The following is a 21,396-nucleotide window of genomic DNA, read 5'->3' as shown; positions in this document are numbered from 1 at the left end:
AACACACTTGCATCCTACACTCTAGATGGAGAAAATCTAGGGGTAACTATGGTGGAAAAAGATTTGGGGGTGCTCATAGATAATAGGCTTAGTAACAGTACACAATGCCAAACTGCAGCAAAAAAGGCAAGTAAAGTGCTTGCGTGCATTAAACGGGGCATTGAGACCAAGGATGAGGATGTAATCCTGCCGTTGTACAAATCATTGGTACGCTCACACCTGGAATATTGCGTTCAGTTTTGGGCCCCATATTACAAAAAGGACATCGCGGAACTAGAAAGAGTTCAAAGACGAGCTACTAAATTGATTAAAGGTTTAGAGACACTGGAATACGAGGAGAGGCTTACTAAATTAAATATGTATTCACTAGAAAAGAGGAGACATTATTAATATCTTCAAATACGTAAAGGGAAATTACACGGAGCTAGCAACTGATTTATTTCTTAAAAGAACTCTGTATAGGACGCGTGGGCACTCACTGAGGCTAAAAGAGAGAAAATTCCGTACGCAACGTAGGAAAGGGTTCTTCTCTGTAAGGGGAATAAAGATTTGGAACTCACTGCCGGAGGAAGTAGTAATGGTAGACTCTATAAATGCATTTAAAAACGAATTGGACAAATTTCTAACAGGAAAACGTATCAAGGGCTTTAGCATTTAGCATATTGACATTAAAATTATCTGGGAGTGGTAGGACTCATTGCTGTGAATTGGTACTAAACCATTACTTCAGCATGCACATTATAAAATAAACAGATTAATGCAGAATACAGGTTGAACCCGATGGGCATTTTGCCTCTTTTCAACCTCACTGACTATGTAACTATGTAACCATGTTGTGCCTAGGCGCAGCAAACTAGCCAAGATAACCGTGGACCCATCTGTATGACGGCCACAAAATTGTGTGTATATTATTACCAAACTAAATATACAAAAGTTCATCAAGCTAGTCTCCGTTTCTCCAAAACCATGTTTTGCCGACAGTGGTGGAACTCGGTTGGGTTGTTGGTGCCCGCATTCCACCAATAGCAAGCTAAAATGTTTTCTTTACTGATGCTTCTTTTGCCACCACTTTTAGATACCAGCTGTTATCTGCTTGTGGCTTGTGCTGTTTGCTGCCCATCGGCAGTCTGTTTGGGTCTGTTTTGCCACTGAATGGGTGGTGATGGCCCAGCTGGGAATGAAACGTGAAGGCCCAAGTCTCCATACATGGCTGGGCATGATATGGTGATGGTCTAGTCTCAATACACGGCTTGGAATGATATGGTGATGGCCTAGTCTCCACACACGGCTGGGAATGATACGGTGATGGTCTAGTCTCAATACACGGCTTGGAATAATACGGTGATGGTCTAGTCTCAATACACGCCTTGGAATGATATGGTGATGGCCTAGTCTCAATACACGGCTTGGAATAATACGGTGATGGTCTAGTCTCAATACACGGCTTGGAATGATATGGTGATGGCCTAGTCTCCACACACGGCCGGGAATGATATGGTGATGGCCTAGTCTCCACACACGGCTGGGAATGATATGGTGATGGCCTAGTCTCCACACACGGCTGGGAATGATATGGTGATGGCCTAGTCTCCACACGGCTGGGAATGATATGGTGATGGCCTAGTCTCCACACATGGCCGGGAATGATATGGTGATGTCCTAGTCTCCACATAAAGCTTGGAATGATATGTCCTAGTCTCCACACACGGCTGGGGATGGTAAACTCCTGTTGGAAAGTATGATTTCCTAATCTCATCTCATGTTGAAAGACACAAATATTTTGTCCTCCCCATATCCCCTATGAATTATACCCCATCATGGACCTTTGAAGCATGCTATAAATAGCATTGTCTGTGCATATGATGCTGTCACTAAGCCCATGAGGCTTGTAAAAGGTGAGCTGGAGAGTGGGTTGTCACGAGATAAGCGGGTTCTTATTGTACATGCCTGAAATGTCGATGGATTAAAAATGTTTCCATTCTGTGCCCAGAACGGTGTGCGACTTTCCTTTGTGTGTAAATAAACCACACTGGATGTCACAGAAGAAATCTACAATTTCATATTGCAAAGATTAACAACTTGGCAGCACGGATCATTGTTATTTCAAATGACATTTCTAGAAGAATAAGAATACAGTACTGGTCCTTTATTATGTGACCGTAATTCAGAGAAATCAGCAGTGTTGTTTTCATGCTTTCAGAAATGCAACAGAACTGGGGCAAAGAGGAAATCAATGCACTTTGTCTTAACCAGAAGATTACGTTTAAATGAAACATAAAAGAACAGAAAGGATCAAAATTGTTCAAGCATTCCTGATGAGAGTCTGACAATAGAATCAGCTGTATGCACTGTACTGGTTATTGTATAGGGAGAAATCACACAAAAACCAGTTTGGTTTTCAGCAAACATACTTAAAGCAATTTATCATTTATACAGTAAAAGGTAGAGCAAGGAGCACTCATATCTGGCAGAAATACGGTATCTAAAAAGTATAATCGAGACATGACAAATGCAGACTCAAAATAACAGATGCTCTTACAGCAATTATATACTACTGGTTACAAATACCCTACCGGACTCAAAGTAATGGGCCCTACACACTTTGCGATCCGCCGCCGAGCTGCTCGACAGCGGATACGGCCGACCCGGCAGCGGGGGATGGGGGGCAGTGACGGGGGGGGGGGTGAAGTTTCTTCACTCCCCCCGGCTCTATAGCAGTGCAGGCAAATATGGACGAGATCGTCCATATTGGCCTGCGTGTACAGGCGACGGGGCACCAGCGATGAACGAGCGCTGGGCCGCGCATCGTTCATCGCTGGTGCCTCCACAATGAAAGATATGTACGGTATCTCATTCGTTAATGAACGAGATCGTTCATATCTTTCACTAATATCGCCCAGTGTGTAGGGCCCATTAGTCTACACCCAGTTGAGGTTCACCACCCTTACCCAAACACACATACCCACCAGCCGTGGGAGAGAAGGGCACAAACTTGCAGGATATCCGCCATAGCAGTCATCACTCCCTGACTCATGGTTGGGGGTCACCTGGGAGTTAGGGTTCATAATTGAAATCCCTTTAAGCTTTAATATATACCAGAAGACAGAACCCATGGACACATCAGAAAGATAGGTTCAAGTGACATATTACCCAATACAAAAATGTAAATAATTACTGGGTGCACTAACTGTTTAAATGCACACTATTTCATAAGTGTAGCCTTCTTTGTTTCTAAAACAAATTATACTACATGGCCTCAAGTTTGTGGACACCTGAACGGTACACCCATATGTGGTTTTTGCACATCTCATGTCACAAGCACAGATATTAGTAGGGGGTTGGTTCTCCTTTTCCTGCTGCAACAGCCTCCTCTCTTTTGGGAAGGTTTTTAAACATGGCTGACAGGATTTGCATCCATTTAGCCAGAGGTGAACAAATGAGGTGGGGCGATAAGGCCTAGCCCACAGTCAATGTTCTAATTCAGGGATGGGGAACCTTTGGCCCTCCAGCTGTTGTTGAACTACACATCCCAGCATGCCCTGCAACAGTTTTAGCATGACCAAATTGCAAAACTGTTGCAGGGCATGCTGGTATGTGTAGTTCAGGAACAGCTGGAGGGCAGAAGTTTCCCCATACTTGTTCTAATTTATACCAAAGGTGTTTATTGGCGTTGCGGACAGGAGTCTGTAGCCTAGTCAGGTTCTTCCACACCAATCACAGAATACCATTTTTGATAGACCTTCTTTTGTGCACTGGGGTACCATCATGTTGAAAGAGAAGAGGGCCTTTCTCCAAGCTGCTTCCACAAAGTTGCAAACACAATTCTCCAGAATGTCATTGTATACTGTAGCAATAGGATGTCCTTACACCGGAACCATTTAAAAACCATGAACAATTATTGTTACAGCACCAAATACTACAGTCGGCAGTAGCTAGAGGTAAAAAAAAATTGTGTGATACTGGGCATTATAGTACCAGTCAAAGAAAGTAGTGGGTGGGGTCAGGACAGCTCCCACCAGCTTAAAGTTGGGGCAGGTTTCAACAGGGTTGAGGTTAAGATGCCTCTTTTGTTCTGAAATTATTCAACATGATGAAAATAGTGGTAAAGGTGCAAACTGCACTTTACCTAACATAGTAACATAGTATTTGAGGTTGAATATAGGCAAATTGCCCATTGTGTTCAACCTGTTTTAAGTTGTGATGAGTCTAAATACTTGCTAAATAATGTTTTATGACTAGTTAGCTACTATAACTCATGTTACCCCCGGATTAACCACATTGATATTTTAAGTATTATAACCTTGGATAGCTTTTTCATTCAGAAATGTATCCATTCCTTTTTTAAATCCAATTACAGAGTCCACCATTACCACCTTCCCTGGCAGGGAATTCCACATCCTGATTGCCCTAACAGTGAAGAACCCTTTCCTCCGTTGCGTTCGGAACTTTCTCTCCTCCAGTCGCAGTGAGTGCCCACGTGTCCTAAACTGTGTTCTTTTAATAAATAATTCCTCTGATAACTCTTTGTGATGTCCGTTTACATATTTGAAGATATTAATAATATCTCCTCTTAGGCGCCTCTTTTCTAGTGTATACATATTCAGCCTAGTAAGTCTTTCCTTATAGTCCAATCCTTCTAGGCCCTTAATCAATTTAGTAGCTCGCCTTTGAACACTTTCAAGCTCACTGATGTTTTTTTTATACAATGGTGCCCAAAACTGAACACAATAATCCAGGTGCGGACGTACCAATGACTTATACAGCAGCATGATTACATCCGAGTCCCTTGTCTCAATTCCCCTTTTTATGTATGCTAGCACCTTACTTGCCTTCTTTACTGCGTTTTGACATTGTGTATGGTTATTAAGCCTATTATCAATGAATACCCCCAAATCTTTTTCTAACTCTGTTTCCCCTAGGCGTTCCCCATTTAATATGTAGGATGCAAGTTAGTTTTTAGTCCCAAAATACCTCAATAATTAGAGTTGTTTTTGGTAACGCCTGAGGCAGTTCTCTTACGATTATCTGTAGCAATTCTCAGAATACATTAGCCTTCTGGCAAGAAGCATTTCCTGGCAATCACCAAAGCTAGATTTACCCAAACAGCATGTTTCCATTGCTCCATAGTCCAATGATTGTGTGTTGCACACACACTCCCGCTGGCACTATGCATGATGAGTTCAGGCTTGTGTACGTATCAAAACACAATCCATGAAGCTCCCAACGGCTATTGAGCTGAAGATGGGCAGAGATTTGACAAACCCACTTGTGGAAATGTGGCATCCTATGGTAGCTGCAATGTGAAAGTCACAGAGATCCTCAGTACGACACATTCTACTGCTAATGTGTGACTAATGAGATTATTATGCACCTGTTAGCAATGGGTAAGGCCGATATGGACAAGCACACTAACATATTACACAATATTATAAAATATAACAAACAGCTTTGATTCATTTTAAATGGGTGGTACCTCTATACCAGGGCTGGCCAAACCAGTCCTTGAGATCTACCAACAGTACACATTTTCCAGACCACCTAGCTGGTGCACAGGTGTAGTCATTACTAATTAAGATGTGCTGCATTCATTCCTAACTGACATTTCTACAGATCTCCAGGAGGCCTGGAAAACATGAACTGTTGGTAGATCGCGAGGACCGGTTTGGCCAGCCCTGCTCTATACTGTATGTGCTGTAGTGCTCTGCACACATGCACACCGATACTATACTGCGTTGTGTGTTATATCCTGCAGGTGTCGCTGTTCATACTGCCATCTATGAAGTGATTTAGCCAAAAAAAGGACAGCAGCAAGAACAGTGTCACCTCCAGGCCAAAAATGGTACTGCACTCTGAGAATGGATTATAGCAGTCAATCAGTATAGATTGCAGGAGCGATCCTCAGCGCAGTTTAACGATAATCGGGAAACTGCACATGGCAGGACATGTATTGTGAATGAATCTGCCTGATTGACAGGCAGAGGCTTTCAGGGGGAGTGATGGGAGCAGGGGCAGCCAGCTTTGCCAGAAATGGGGGCGTGTTGCCCCCAAGGACTGCGTCGCAAGATGCAGTTTCCTTGGCCTTGCAAGCTGCACTGTAATGGCCAGTCTGAGTAAGTTGAGACTTACTAAGTATGTAGTTGCAGATGGTCGATGGTCAAACTGCGTCCCCGGTCGCAGTGCTGCGATTGGAAATGCAGCGAGGAGGTAACACCTCCTACTGCTTTTGCATTGTTAAGGATTGCATTTGAAAATACGATCCATACTGAATGAGGGCTTATAAAATGAAACAAAAAAAAACAAAAACTGCAAGGTTCAATTATATTTATATTACATGTTTGAACACAGGTCCGGTATTATTAAAATCTATTTTTTAAGAGTCAAATACAGTAAAATTGTCTCATCCTATAGTTACAAATATTATCATTTAACAGCCGTATGTGGTAATGTTTACATTCCTTAGGCAGTGAATTACATAGTTGCAGACCAACAAGAGGTAACAGACTTTGTCTTTCAAAAACAACTTCATAGTTTCATTTACGATAACGTACAAGTGTTTTCTAGCCGTTAAAGCCCGCTCAGTCATCAGGAACAAAGCATATGGATCTAAATGGATAACAAATTACAAGTTGCCCTAAGGGACTCCCAATAAAACACTGAAGGCGTGACTTTCCACAGCTAGGAGAATATCCCTTATTAATACAAATCACTGGTCAATACTGATAAGAACAGGGATTCACATTTTATTTTTCTTCAAATTCAATACTATTAACATTGCTCATCATTACTGTAATACAGCAGTTACATTTTGTTAAAAGATCGCCAGACGGAAAGAAAAGTAATATATTTTGATTTTTACGACACATATAAGAGGTACATAGAAAAAAGAGGAACCAATAATGCAAAAACAACAAAGAAGTGTAGCAATAATTTAATACTACATGAAACGTAAACTCATTTTATGTCAGATTTCGCAGCTGGAAGACCTTAAAGCTGTCCACACACATCAACATCCAATTGTTCAGTCCGGCTACTGGCTTTGGTAAGGCAAAGCCTCCAGGTCTGCCAACTTATTTGGTATATCAGATAAACAGGCCATTGGACGCCGTTCCCGCTACCCCCAAAACTCTACGGTAACATTCACATTACAGTTAGGAAGAGAGGCCAGTGTATGTAAGTAGACCATCACGGGAAATAATGATTTGCTATCTGTAAGGCAACGAGTAGATCATTTTATTTACCACAATACAAAAGGGGGCGGAGGGGGGCGGAGGGGCTACGGCTATTTTTAAATAATACACAGAACTGCCAGACCTGTTCCATGACATCTCTCCGGTCAGTTGTCCGTAGCACTGGTGTTTCAGACGGTGGTGGTCTTATTCCTGTGCTCTTTGGCGAGCACTACTAAACTGCATCACACAGGGGCCAAATTCAATAAACAACTATATTAGGTGCTAAAAATGAGATTATATTTAAAAGGGAAATTAAAAACTGGGTAATGTTCCAAGCACCAGACGGATAATTGTCTGATAGGGAATGCGCTAACAATGGCCAGTGTTTCACATTGGGGCAGTTTCAGGAGATGGTAGAGAACTCTTTCAGTAGTGCCTCTTGGCTGAGTGTGTTGAAGGCGAGGTTTTTCCGTACATTGATACTAATGGACCGAGCCTAAGGGAAACAGAAATCAATGTTAAAGTAGCACAAGCAATGATCTTGGAATCTTTCAGATTGTCTTGTTCAACAATCTGTTTATAGTTTCCATATGTGGCGTGGTTGATCTGCATGCATTGTTTCTTTTTGCTTTAAGATTTGTAACTGCAATTTTCAGGTATTTAGGGATCAATGGGTAAAGCCAGTGGCGGATCTAGCGAGTAGTGGGCCCAGGTGCAAACATATGCTTTGGGCCCCCCCACCGACACGCCTTCCCCACCCCCATTAAAGAAAAAAGTCACTTAGTACATTGATGCAATGAGTGCCCCTGGCTGTGCTCACTCCCCAGCAGCGTTTTCCCCACATGTCCTCTTGGGATCCGATCTGAAGGTCGACACTGTCTAGGTCGACAATGTTTAGTTCGACCACTATTGGTCGAGTCACTAGGTCGACATGGTTCCTAGGTCGACAGGTCAAAAGGTCGACATGCCTTTTTCAAAAAATGTTTCTTTTTTTGAACTTTTTCATACTTAACGATCCACGTGGACTACGATTGGAAAGGTAATCTGTCCGAAGCATGGCGAGCGAAGCGAGCCATGCGAGGGGACACGGTGCACTAATTCGACTTCCCGGTCACTGTACGGAGAAAACGACACCAAAAAAACATGAAAAACTCCTGTCGACCTAGACCATGTCGACCTAGAACCCCTGTCGACTTTCCAACCGTGTCGACCTAGTGCCTGTTGACCTATAGTGGTCGACTGAAAAATTGTTGACCTAGAACCTGTCGATGCAATGATCCACACCCGTCCTCTTGTGTGCCCAAATGCCCCCCAGTGTCTCACTGAAATGTCCCTCCGTTCCATACAGTACTATATCACTGCACTACAGTCCACTTATACGCTGCACTATATCACTACACTAACCCCTCCCCAAATACGCTGCACTACTGTACATCACATTACTACACTACATCTCCCCCTGAACGCTGCACTACATCACTACATTACCCTTCCAATACGCTGTAATATATCACTACAGTACACTATATCTAATTACTACGGTACAGCACACTATGGTGGTTATTCCGAGTTGTTCGCTAGCAGATTTTGTTCGCTGCGCTGCGATCAGGCAAATAAACAGCACTTCTGCGCATGCATATGCGGCGCAATGCGCACTCGTGTCGTACTATTACAACAAACGATGTAGTTTCACACAGGGTCTAGCGAAGCTTTTCAGTCGCACTGCTGACCGCAGAGTGATTGACAGGAAGAGGGCGTTTCTGGGTGTCAACTGACCGTTTTCAGGGAGTGTTCGAAAAAACGCAGGCGTGCCAGGAAAAACGCAGGCGTGGCTGGGCGAACGCAGGGCGTGTGTGTGACGTCAAAACAGGAACTGAACAGTTTGAAGTCATCGCAAGCGCTGAGTAGGTCTGAAGCTACTCAGAAACTGCACAACATTTTTTTGTAGCCGCTCTGCGATCCTTTCGTTCGCACTTCTGCTAAGCTAAAATACACTCCCAGAGGGCGGCGGCATAGCGTTTGCACGGCTGCTAAAAACTGCTAGCGAGCGAACAACTCGGAATGAGGGCCTAAATCTCTACAGTAAACTACACTAAGGGGTCGATTCATCAGCCTATAAATGGTTTTAACACCCTTTTTACATATATATGTAATTTTTTTCAGCCTCATTCATCAATATTGTAACGCAGGAGCTATCACTGAAATCTCCTGGTTACAGTCCTGCCATAATCATTTCCACACTCCCCCATGTGGATGTAGAAAGTAAGCTATTCATCAACTTCCAAAAATCATATATTTTTGGAAATTGACTGTGTGACTGTACGCCATCCTCAGATAGTATACAGCTCCTAAATAGCATCACAAGCTGGGTTTTATACTGCAGCTTGTGCGGGAAAGGGATCTTTTCAGATCCCTGTCCGCTGTCTCCCCAATGCCCCCAGCTAAGTGGCCAGAGTCTGCGGCACCCTGTGCCCAGCTCCTGCCTACAGCCTCCATCCCCCTGTACCCAGCATGCCAGCAGCCCGCATTTTAAATACCCCCAGTGCCCATCTCCTACCTGCAGCACACATTTTTCATCCCCAGATGCCCAGCTCAAGGTTGCTAAATAGAAAGGTGAAAATGTAACTCACTGAATGGTCTGCTCTTCACACACTGCACCTGGGACAAAGCACAGAGCCGCAGCCAGTGCAGACACAGCATCTCCCCACCAGCCGTGTCCACATTCATGTCCCCTTGGCTTTTACAGCTCTCGGAGCTCCATTTCCCCTGCATCATATTGCATGTAACTGCTGTGTAGATCCAGCGGAGGGTCAGGGATTGGCGGTTGCTTCCTACAGCCGGGGAGACCAGCGGCGGTAGTATGGGTATGATGGCCAGAGGGAGAGGGGGTCAGAGAATGCAGGAGGGAGGAAGCCAGAGCCGCTACCGAGTGATAACGGACGGGAGGTGGGCGGGCCTAGTCCTTGGAAGGAAAGGGATAGAGCGGCAGGTTGGAGCAGAAGTTGGGTTGCACTGTGGCAGTGTCCTCTCCTTCGATCTGAACTGCTTCCTGTTCTTCTGTACGGGCCTGCAGTGACTGGGTGGACACCGTACTGTAATGAGTCCATCAGACTGAGATTATTAGTACTGCTGATGTCCGCGGCTGTGGGCCCCTTCACTACCGCGGGCCTGGTGCAATGCACTGCCTGCACCGCTAGTAGTTCCGCCACTGGGTCAAGCACTGAAAGGAGTGGAGAGGTTGTCCATAGCAACCAAACAGCTTTGAGGTAGTGAAGGGGGGGGGGGGGGGGGGGGGGGGGGAGTTGAGCGATTGCTCCCTCCGGACACCATGTGGGGAAAGGACCGCCTGCTTCTGCAGCTACCGCTCTCCCCAGCCCGGCTGGGAAGAAAGTCTGCTGCAGTAGCCAGTCTTCTCACTCCCTGGCCAGAGTACCTCTGTCTAAAAATAGGATTTTGGTACTTACCAGGTAAATCCTTTTCTTTGAATCCATAGGGGGCACTGGAGTACTCTTGGGATATGGACGGCTTCCGCAGGAAACAGGGCACTGAATATTTAAATTTAGAACACTCCACCCCTCCATATCCCCGAGCACCTCAGTGTTTTTTACTGAGCCGAACAGGAACTATAGAGAGGTTGACAATGGAGTATTACATATAACATAACGGACAACAACGAAGTTGACACAAAATGTTACTGACAACTTAAACAGTTGACACCATAACCAGCACTTGATAATTTGAACCAGTCGGTGAGAGTGTGTTACCATAAGATCCTCTGAACTTACCACAAACCAGGTAAAACTGCTCTGGGTGGGTGTCCAGTGCCCCCTATGGATTCAAACAAAAGGATTTACCTGGTAAGTACCAAAATCCTATTTTCTTTTTCATCCACTAGGGGTCACTGGAGTACTCTTGGGACGTACCAAAGCTTCCCCCGTGGGCGGGAGAGCAGTTTGGCACCTGTAACACTAGGCGGCCAAAGCTAGATGCTGATGCCGCAAACGTATCAAACTTGTAAAAGCGCACAAACGTGTGCACTGAAGACCATGTAGCCGCACGGCAAAGCTGCGTCGTAGAAGCTCCACGACCAGCTGCCCATGAAGTTCCCACAGAACGTGTGGAATGAGCTGTTACCGATGTAGGCGGCTGTAACCTAGCATGAAGGTAAGCCTGACGTATGGTCAGTTTTATCCATCTGGATAAGGTCTGCTTAGACGCTGGCCAACCCAGCTTGGCAGCATCATAGAGAACAAACAACGTATCCGTCTTACGAACTGTAGACGTTCGGGATACATAAACGCGTAAAGCGCGTACCACATCTAGAGTTCCAGAATGTGCTGTCAACACAGGAACTACTATTGGTTGATTGATGTGAAAAGATGACACTACCTTTGGTAAGAAAGCGGGATTCGTCCGAAGTTCTGCTCTGTCATCATGAAACACCAAATACGGTGGCTTGCATGACAAGGCACCCAAATCTGAAACACGCCTTGCCGAAGCTAAGGCTAGAAGAAAAATTGTTTTCCAAGTGAGAAACTTTATATCCACTTGTTGTAAGGGTTTAAAATATGAAGACTGTAAGAAATCCAAAACCAGATTCAAGTCCCATGGCGCTGTAGGTGGAATGAATGGAGGCTGTTCTCTGAGGACACCTTGCAGAAAAGTGTGTACAGACGGCAATAGAGCCAATCGTCTTTGAAAATAAATTGACAACGCAGATACCTGCACCTTTAGTGTAGATAAACGCAGTCCTCCATCTAACCCCGTCTGTAAAAATAACAAAAGACGGGATAACTTGAAAGCGGATGTCGGAAACTTCCGAGCTTCACACCAACCTATATAGGCACGCCAAATTCTGTAATAATGAGCTGCCGTAACCGGCTTTCTAGCTCGTAACATGGTTGGTATAACCGATTCTGGAATGCCCTCTCTTCTTAAGAGGGCGGTCTCAACAGCCACCCCGTCAAACGCAGCCGCGCTAACTCGGGGTAAAGGAACGGACCCTGTTGTAACAGGTCTGGACGTAGTGGGAGCGGCCAAGGATCGTCTGCGAGTAGTCCGCGGAGATCCGAGAACCAAGCTCTCCGAGGCCAATGAGGCGCCACTGGTATGACTGTGACAGACTCTTTTTTGATCCGTTTTAGCACCAGAGGGAGCAGCGGAAACGGTGGAAAGAGATACACGAGGCTGTACGGCCACGCGACGGTGAGAGCATCCACCGCCACTGCCTTTGGATCTCTCGTTCTGGACACATACTGGAGCGTTTGGTGATTGTGTCGAGACGCCATCAGGTCCACCTGAGGATAACCCCACCGCTGAACCAACATGTGAAACACTTCTGGATTTAATGCCCATTCTCCTGGATGAAAATCCCGACGGCTGAGATAATCCGCCTGCCAGTTTTCCACTCCCGGAATGAACACTGCCGACAATATCACCTGGTGGTATTCGGCCCAATTTAGGATTCGAGCTACTTCCCGCATTGCCATGCGGCTTCTCGTTCCTCCTTGTTTGTTGATGTATGCGACTGCCGTCGCATTGTCTGACTGCACCTGGACAGTGTGAGCCCGAAGCATGTGCACTGCTTGTCGTAGCGCATTGTAAATTGCGCGGAGTTCCAGGACATTTATAGACAGCAATGTTTCGTGATCCGCCCAGAGACCCTGGAGCTGACAATTTTGCACTACAGCTCCCCAACCTCTGAGACTGGCGTCCGTCGTTAGAATTATCCAATTCCCGCCGCGGAACAGTTTCCCTGCGGTTAAATTGTGTTCCTTGAGCCACCAGAGCAGAGACACCCTTGCCCTTGGCGACAACCTCACCCTGTGGTGAATCTGCAGATGCGAGCCTGACCACTGTGCGAGCACATCCATTTGAAATGGACGCGAGGCGAATGCACAAATGTACAGAGACTGTGCGTGGCTTGAGCACTAATTGTACCAGATGACGAATAATCTGTACTTTCTGTTGTGGTAGGTAAATTCTTTGATTGACCGTATCGAAAATCATACCTAGGAATTGAAGGCGTTGAGACGGAATTAGATGTGATTTCTTGAAGTTGACAATCCAACCGTGGTGAACCAGTACATTGTTCGTTAGCAGCGCATGTTGGAGAAGTATCTGTTGACACGGGGCTTTGATGAGCAGATCGTCCAAATACGGAACTATCGTCACTCCCAGGGATCTGAGATGAGCTATCATCACAGACATCACTTTGGTGAATACCCGGGGCGCTGACGATAGGCCAAACGGTAGAGCCTGAAACTGGTAATGATTCTGGCGTATCGCAAACCTCAAGAACCTCTGATGAGGCTGCCAAATCGGAATGTGTAAGTACGCATCTTTGAGATCTAGCGCAATCATGAATTCCTTTGGCTCTAAACCTGCAATCACTGAGCGCAGAGATTCCATCTTGAATCTGTAGTAAGTTACGTACCGATTGAGACCCTTTAAGTTCAAAATTGGCCTGACTGAGCCATCCGGCTTCGGTACCACAAACAGACTGGAATAATAACCCTGACCCTGTTGGTGTACAGGTACCGGAATCAAAACTGTGAATCCAGTAGGGACTGAATGGCAATTTGCAGAACCGCCCTCTTGTCGTCCGACAGAGGCAAGCCTGTCTTGAAAAACCGCAGTGGCGGAAGACAGTCGAACTCTATTTTGTAACCTTTTAACACTAAATTGCGGATCCACCCATCCGCGGATGTCTGGAACCACGCCAAATGAAGGCGTGCTCCCAAAATCGGCGAACCGAGATGGGCTGGTAGCCCGTCATGCCACTGGCTTGTCGGTAACCTTAGCGTCCTGATGACTTGTGTTGGTTTGTTGGAAACCACGTCCACGACCACGTCTACCAAGCGTGGCTGTTCCTCTGCCACGTCCGCGAAAGGACTGAGGTCTAAAGGATTTGAACGAAGGTCCAGAGTATCTCCTTCTTGGAACCGGTGGAGGCAATGGTAAGAAAACCGACTTTCCTCCCGTAGTCTCAGAAATCCATGTGTCCAATTCAGGACCAAACAACTTCTTGCCATCGTAAGGTAACGCCTCTACACCTCGTTTGACCTCTGCCTCCGCTTGCCAAGCACGCAGCCAGAGTGCTCGTCGTGCCGTAACTAGCGACGATGAAATACGAGAAGTGAGCTGACAGACGTCAGTAGAAGCTGTACAGAGATACTCCGCAGCCTCACACATTTGATCAGCAAGAAGTATAAGGTGTTCGTCATGTAAGGCAGACTTAAGTTCTGTTATCCATACTATGAGCGCCTTAGTGACCCAGATACCAACCAAGCTAGGTCGCAGCAGCACTCCTGCTGCTACATACATGGACTTTAGCATAGTTTCTATTTTTCGATCTGAAGGGTCTTTAAGCGTAGTAGCCGCTGGCACTGGTATGGTTAATTTCTTTGTAAGCTTTGACACTGACGAATCAACTATTGGTGGATTCTCCCATGTACATGTCACCGAGTCTGGAAACGGGTAACTAGACTTAAATCTGCGAGGTATAGAAAACCGTTTATCTGGAGACTGTCGTGTTTCTACTAACATCTTATTAAGAGACTCCGACACAGGAAAACTTATAGTTCTCCGTCGTTTAGTAAATACGACCTGATCATTTGTGAGAGGCACCTCAGTTTCTGTAAACTTCAGAGACTGACGCACCGCTCTGATGAGATTATCAATACCTGAGCTGTTAAAATCATCACTATCTGACTCCACTTCGCCCTCCTCACCCTCATCTTGTGCCGTGAGGTCTGGCATGGAATCGTCAGAATGCAACATAGCAGAAACTGGTAAATCATAAGACACATGAAATTTATCCCGTCTACCCAAAATGGATTTGGACTTTTCGCAAAGCTGAGACGCCTCCGGTAGTTCTGGCGGTCTCACCCTAGCCTCAGATCTTGCCGTTTCCCGCTCTTGTCGAGCGGCGGTCAATTCTGATTGCAACCCAGCCAGTACATTGGCTAGCATTTCCCATGGAGGGTCCGGGGAGGAAATTGGCTTTAAAACCGGAGCAGAAATTTTATTCGGAACCGAATCCACAAAACATACAGTACATGTGGTAGATCCATCCAGTAACACACTGCTACAGACTTTGCAATTATGCTTTTTAGTTTTTGCTGGTGCCTTACTCATTATGGCGACAGACAATACAATACACAAAAAAAACAGACACTTGCACGACTCAGTAAAATAGTACGAAGGTGTCTCTATATATATATATCTGGCCAAGTGCAGTACACGTGGCCAGTACTATGAAATGTGATCCCAAATTCCCACTAACACCCCTGCGCCTCCGGTGGAGTAGAGATGTAGTACTGGAACGTTCTGGAATCACAGCAGGAAGACACATGGTTAAAATGGCTGCCATGCTTGCCTTACACATATAATCACAGTGCAGGTTACCAGCCTTAAAGTGACATTTACGCTGTGTAATTAACCCTGCAGCCTAGCATACTGCTGTTGCTGCAGGGTATCCCCCCTCATGCCGCTTATTGCCTGTATATCACCCTGCTGTAATGCTCCCCCTACTCCGTGCAGTGCGGGCGGCAGCGAGCAGCGTGCGGGGCCACCAGCGGGAGCCGGGTATCGGGACGCGCAGGGACCGACAGCGGGGAGCGCGTATTGAAGCGCTCTGAGCAGCGCCGGATCAGCAGTGAGGTGCGGGGAGCAGCGGTGGGGGCTGGTGACGGCCGGAGTAGCGACGGCGTGGCAGGCACTTGTAGAGGGATCCCGGTGTCAGCATACAAACAATGTCCCCACACAGCGGGGCGGCAGCGGGAGCTGACCGCCCCGTTCCACATACCTTCACTCCTGCTGCTGTGGTAAGGCTCCGACGGGGCTTCTCAGTAAGCGCCGGCCAGCCTGTGTGCAGGAGATCTCTGTGTGGCTGTGAGGGTGCTCATTCAGTGAGGACCGACACGCCACAGCTGCTAGTAGCAGCTTGCACTATCCCTGACCCTGCCTTTTGGAAGGGGGAAAGGGATGTGTATAAAATAGAAAAAATATTCCTAAAAAAAAAAAAAATATTCAAAGTAATTGTGGCTCAGCCACAGACCTGTTGCTACTTCGAGCACAGAAAAAACACTGAGGTGCTCGGGGATATGGAGGGGTGGAGTATCCTAAATTTAAATATTCAGTGCCCTGTTTCCTGCGGAAGCCGTCCATATCCCAAGAGTACTCCAGTGACCCCTAGTGGATGAAAAAGAAATGTGGATGGCAGCGGCCCCTCCAACAGAAGTCGTCTCTCTCCCTGGCCAGGGTACCTCTGTCTAAAATGTGGATGGCAGTGGCCCCTCCAACAGACCAGGGTGCCTCATGCAAAAAGTGTCCCCTAAGAGTATAGAAATTTAGGTTTTGGGGGTGTTTTTTTGGAAAACTTACCAGCTCCTTAAAGAACGTGGCTTCTTTGTGTTGCTCGGAATATCGTTCATACTGGTCAAGTCCATCTTGCAGTTTCAAAGTCAGCGTGTCATAATTGGAACGTACGACTTCTAAAACCTGCCAATCACATAGAACGGACAGTATTATATAATATGCTAAACAAACAAACAACGGTCAGCCATAAAATACATTAGATGGTCGGTCAAAGTGCCAATCTTATTTGAATTACATAAATACTGTCGGGATCTTCCTGTGGGGGGAGATGAATCAAACTTTGGAGACAGATCAAGTGCCAACCAATCAGCTCATCACTGTCATTTTTTAAATAAAGCCCCCCCCCCCCCCCCCCCAATGTAACCCTGGAAAGGCTCCATTTAATCTTTCTCATCCTTCTTTTTGAAATTGCACTTCACAGTATAATACAGAGGAGAGCTGGCAAGGTAAAAGCCCCCTTAGACCTGAGGAGAGTCACTTTGCTTTCTTGGCAGTCTTACATCATTTCATTATTCCTGCAGGGTCTCGGTAATAGAATTACATAGAGGCATTATCGTTGCTGGGCTTGGCAGACATTTTGAAACATTAGCAGCAACAGAAGGCAGTGTTCCCAGCCATCCTAACCACTACTACATATTATATATATATATATATATATATATATATATATCTATATATATATATATATCTACACACATTTGTAGAGGAGTCTATTTTCCGGAGTCTGCTGAAAACTTGCTGGTACAGGTTATACTCCACTCTCCTCGCTCACATGTCCAGTCGCCCACCAGAGATCTGTATGGGAGCAAGTGGTGCCTGAGGCAACACTGGGTGCAATGTTACTGATAGGGAGGACAGCAGTGTAACACAGACCTCTATGGAACAGAGGCAGAAAAGCAGTCTCCCTAATGCCGAGGCAAAGGATGGTCCCCGCACACCGGGCCTGATTCAGTGTGTTGGAGAGTGCATTGCTGCTGCGCCGATGCACAGTTATAGTAATGCAGCAGGAGGCTTCAGGTATAAGTAGATGCCCCCTGCGTGCACATGTGATCCAGTTCTGCGTCCGAGGACACAGCATCACCTGCAACATCAGGCTGCCTGCATGACCTGTGGGGACAAACAAACCGGCCACCTCAGCTTCTTCCAAGAGGCCAGGAAATCTCTGTCGGAAGACCCTGGCCTCAGCACTTCCGCAAAACGAAGGTGACGCGCATCCATTTTGGAAAATGTCAGCCATCACCGCCTCCTCCCTCCCCCAAATGGCTATGGAAAGTCAATCTCTTGAAGTATGGATGATGCAGGACTTGCATGTGCAAATTACCAAACATCTGTACGCTGCATACAATGCGCTGGGACATGAATCAGCCCCACTGAGCTAATTACTCTTAGGGCCTAATTCAGACTGGATTGCTGCAGCGGCAGCGATCGCAGTCTGAAGCCCTTTTGGGACTGCGCGTGCGCACCCCGGGAGGCCCAGTGAGATACTAAAAGCATCTCAAGGCTACGATCGACTCTGCCTGATTGACAGGAATAGGCGGTTGCGGGGCGGGAGGGGGCGTGCCAACGGCGCCAGAACGCCGTTGGTGGGGTGCGGTCCGGACAATGCAGGCGTGTCCGGACTGTTGTGGGGCAGGCCGCGGCGGCTGCGCGACGTCACATGCAGCTGCTGCGACCCGGGACGTGGCCAGTAGCTCCCTGCTAGCGCGTGGTGGACTAGCCCCGTGCTGGGCGTCCCCCCGCATGTCAGAGTAAATGATCGTAGATGGGCTAAATTTAGCACATCTACGTTCAGATCTGAATCACCCCCTTAATGTATACATGGCAATTATGCTGACAGTACATTTCAATGCTAGCTTTAGGGTTAGAAGTATCACAATAAGTGACCAGGCGCTGATAATAATAGGATTTGAATTATCTACCGGTAAATCCTTTTCTCGTAGTCCGTAGAGGATACTGGGGTTCCATTTAGTACCATGGGTATAGTCGGTTTCACTAGGAGCCATGGGCACTTTAAGAATTTGATAGTGTGGGCTGGCTCCTCCGTCTATGCCCCGCCCACCAGACTCAGTCGAGGAAACTGCCCGAGGAGACGGACATACTTTGAGAGGAGGATAGATAAGAATAGTGGTGAGATTCCGAACCAGCACACACACACAAGAGGAAAGCCATGCTAACCAAACCTGAAACAGGAACAGCAACAGCTGAACCAACAATACTTAACTAAGTAACAGTGCAGGAAAAACGAAGCACCGAGCGGGCACCCAGTATCCTCTACAGACTACAAGAAAAGAATTTACCGGTAGGTAATTAAAATCCTACTTTGTCTTACGTCCTAGAGGATACTGGGGTCCCATTTAGTACCATGGGGATGTACCAAAACTCCCAAACCGGGTGGGAGAGTGCTGAGGTTCCTGCAGAACTGATTGACCAAACTGAAGGTCCTCAGAGGCCAAAGTATCGAACTTGTAGAACTTAGCAAATGTGTTCAAACCTGACCAAGTAGTTGCTCGGCAGAGCTGTAAAGCAGAGACACCCCGGGCAGCAACCCAGGAAGAACCCACTGACCTAGTAGAGTGGGCCTGTACAGATTTTGGACATGGCAGACATGCCGTGGAATAAGCATGCTCGATAGTAACCCTTATCCAGTGTGCAATTGTCTGCTTTGAAGCAGGACACCCAATTTTATTGGAGTCCGATTTTCTGTGACAAGCTGCTCGCTTTACATACACCTTCAAAGCCCTCACAACATCCAAAGATTTTGAAGTAGCAGAGGTATCGGTGACAACTGGAACCACAATAGGTTGGTTGATGTTTAACTCAGACACCACCTTAGGAAGAAATTGCTGACGAGTTCAGAGTTCAACTCTATCCTCATGGAAAATTAAATAGGGACTTTTGTAAGACAAAGCCCCCAGCTCCGACACACGCCTTGCTGAAGCCAAGGCCAACAGTGTGACAGTCTTCCACGTAAGATATTTTACGTCCACGTCCTGTAACGGTTCAAACCAGTCCAATTGGAGGAAGTGCAGCACCACAATGAGATCCCAAGGTGCCGTGGGAGGCACAAAGGGAGGTTGGATGTGCAGAACACCTTTCAAGAAAGTCTGGACCTCAGGGAGAGAAGCCAATTGTCTTTGAAAGAAAATGGACAAGGCCGAAATCTGGACTTTTAAGGAGCCCAGATGTAGGCCCACATCCACACCTGCCTGCAGAAAAAGCAGGAAACGTCCCAGATGAAAATAACCACAGAATAATTTCTGCTCTCACACCAAGAGACATATTTCTTTCAAATACGATGGTAATGCTTAGACGTTACCCCGTTCCTGGCTTGGATCATTGACGGGATAACCTTGTTAGGGACCCTTTTCCTGGCTAGAATCAGCCGTTCAACTTTCATGCCGTCAAACGTAGCCGCGTGATAGACGAACAGGCTCTGTTGCAGAAGATCCTCGCGAGGAAGTAGAGGCCACGGATCTTCGAGGAGCATCTCCAGAAGGTCCGTATACCAGGCCCTTCTTGGCCAGTCCGGAGCAATGAGTATTGCTTGAACCTTTTCCCTTTTTATTCGATTTAGAATTCTTGGTATCAGAGGAAGTGGAGAAAACACATACACTAAGACCCATGGAGTCGTAAGGGCATCTACCACCACTGCCTGTGGGTCTCTCGACCTGGAACAATACCTCCTGAGCTTCTTGTTGAGACGATAGGCCATCATGTCGATCTGTGGATATCCCCACCGACGTGTCAAGCACCTGAACACTTCCGGGTGAAAGCCCCACTCCCCCGGGTGCAGGTCGTGTCTGCTGAGGAAGTCTGCTTCCCAGTTGTCTACTCCCGGAATGAAGACCGCTGACAACGTCATGGAGTTTTTTCTGCCCAGAGGAGAATTCTTGACATCTCCGACATTACTGCTCTGCTTTTCGTTCTGCCCTGTCGGTTTACGTACGTCACCGCTGTCACATTGTCCAACTGGACCTGAATGGCCCGATCTTGAAGAAGATGTGAGGCCTGCAGAAGGGCACTGTATATGGCCCTGAGTTCCAGAATGTTGAGTGGAAGGATGACTTACTGACTTGACCACCTTCCTTGAAACTGCACCCCCTGGGTGACTGCTCCCCAACCTCTGAGGCTTGCGTCTGTGGTTAACAAAATCCAGTTCTGAATTCCGAACCTGCGACCCTCGACGAGGTGAGAAGTCTGTAGCCACCACAGAAGGGAGATCCTGGCTTTTGTTGACAGACAGATACTCTGATGCATGTGAAGATGTGATCCGGACCATTTGTCCAACAGATCGAGCTGGAGGGGTCTTGTGTGAAACCTTCCATATTGAAGTGCCTCATAAGCGGCCACCATTGTCCCCAGAAGGCGAATGCATAGAAGCACCAATATCCGGGTCGGCTTCAGGACATCCCGAACCATTGACTGGATTACCAATGCCTTTTCCAACAGAAGGAACACTTTCTGCGACTCTGTGTCCAGTATCATTCCCAGGAATGGAAGCCTCCGTGTTGGCTCTAGGTGAGATTTTGGAAGGTTCAGAATCCACCCGTGATCCTGGAGGAGTTTGGTTGAGAGACCAATACTATCCAGCTGGTAGTGACAGTCCTGCAGTGCAAACCGTAGGTAAGCCTGATGAGGCAGCCAGATCGGAATGTGAAGGTACGCATCCTTGATATCCAGAGACACTAGGAATTCCCCCTCCTCCAGACCCGAGATTACCGTTTTCAGAGACTCCATCTTGAATCTGAACACTCATAAGTACGGGTTCAATGACTTGAGGTTCAGAATCTGCCTTACCGAACCATCCGGCTTCGGTACTACAAACAGTTTAGAATAGTACCCCTTG

At 46.7% G+C, this 21,396-nt stretch overlaps 1 protein-coding gene across 3 annotated transcripts in view; it reads right to left on the bottom strand.

Moving 5' to 3' along the window:
• Positions 1 to 6,913: 6,913 nt before the first annotated feature.
• ARMH3 (armadillo like helical domain containing 3) overlaps positions 6,914 to 21,396 on the bottom strand; it is a 281,292-nt gene continuing 266,809 nt past the window's right edge. For all 3 annotated transcript variants that reach the window (XM_063962376.1, XM_063962377.1, XM_063962378.1), the window contains exons 25-26: positions 16,557 to 16,673; positions 6,914 to 7,665 (exon numbers count right to left, since the gene is read on the bottom strand). In XM_063962376.1, the coding sequence (XP_063818446.1) occupies positions 7,573 to 7,665; positions 16,557 to 16,673 (210 nt within the window). In that variant the 3' untranslated portion in view covers positions 6,914 to 7,572. The remainder of the gene's footprint in view (positions 7,666 to 16,556; positions 16,674 to 21,396) is intronic.

Source organism: Pseudophryne corroboree, chromosome 3 (genome assembly GCF_028390025.1).
Source record: "Pseudophryne corroboree isolate aPseCor3 chromosome 3, aPseCor3.hap2, whole genome shotgun sequence".
NCBI classification, from domain to species: domain Eukaryota; kingdom Metazoa; phylum Chordata; class Amphibia; order Anura; family Myobatrachidae; genus Pseudophryne; species Pseudophryne corroboree.
Note: the sequence above shows the minus strand (reverse complement) of the source record. Positions and strands in the feature narration are given on the sequence as shown.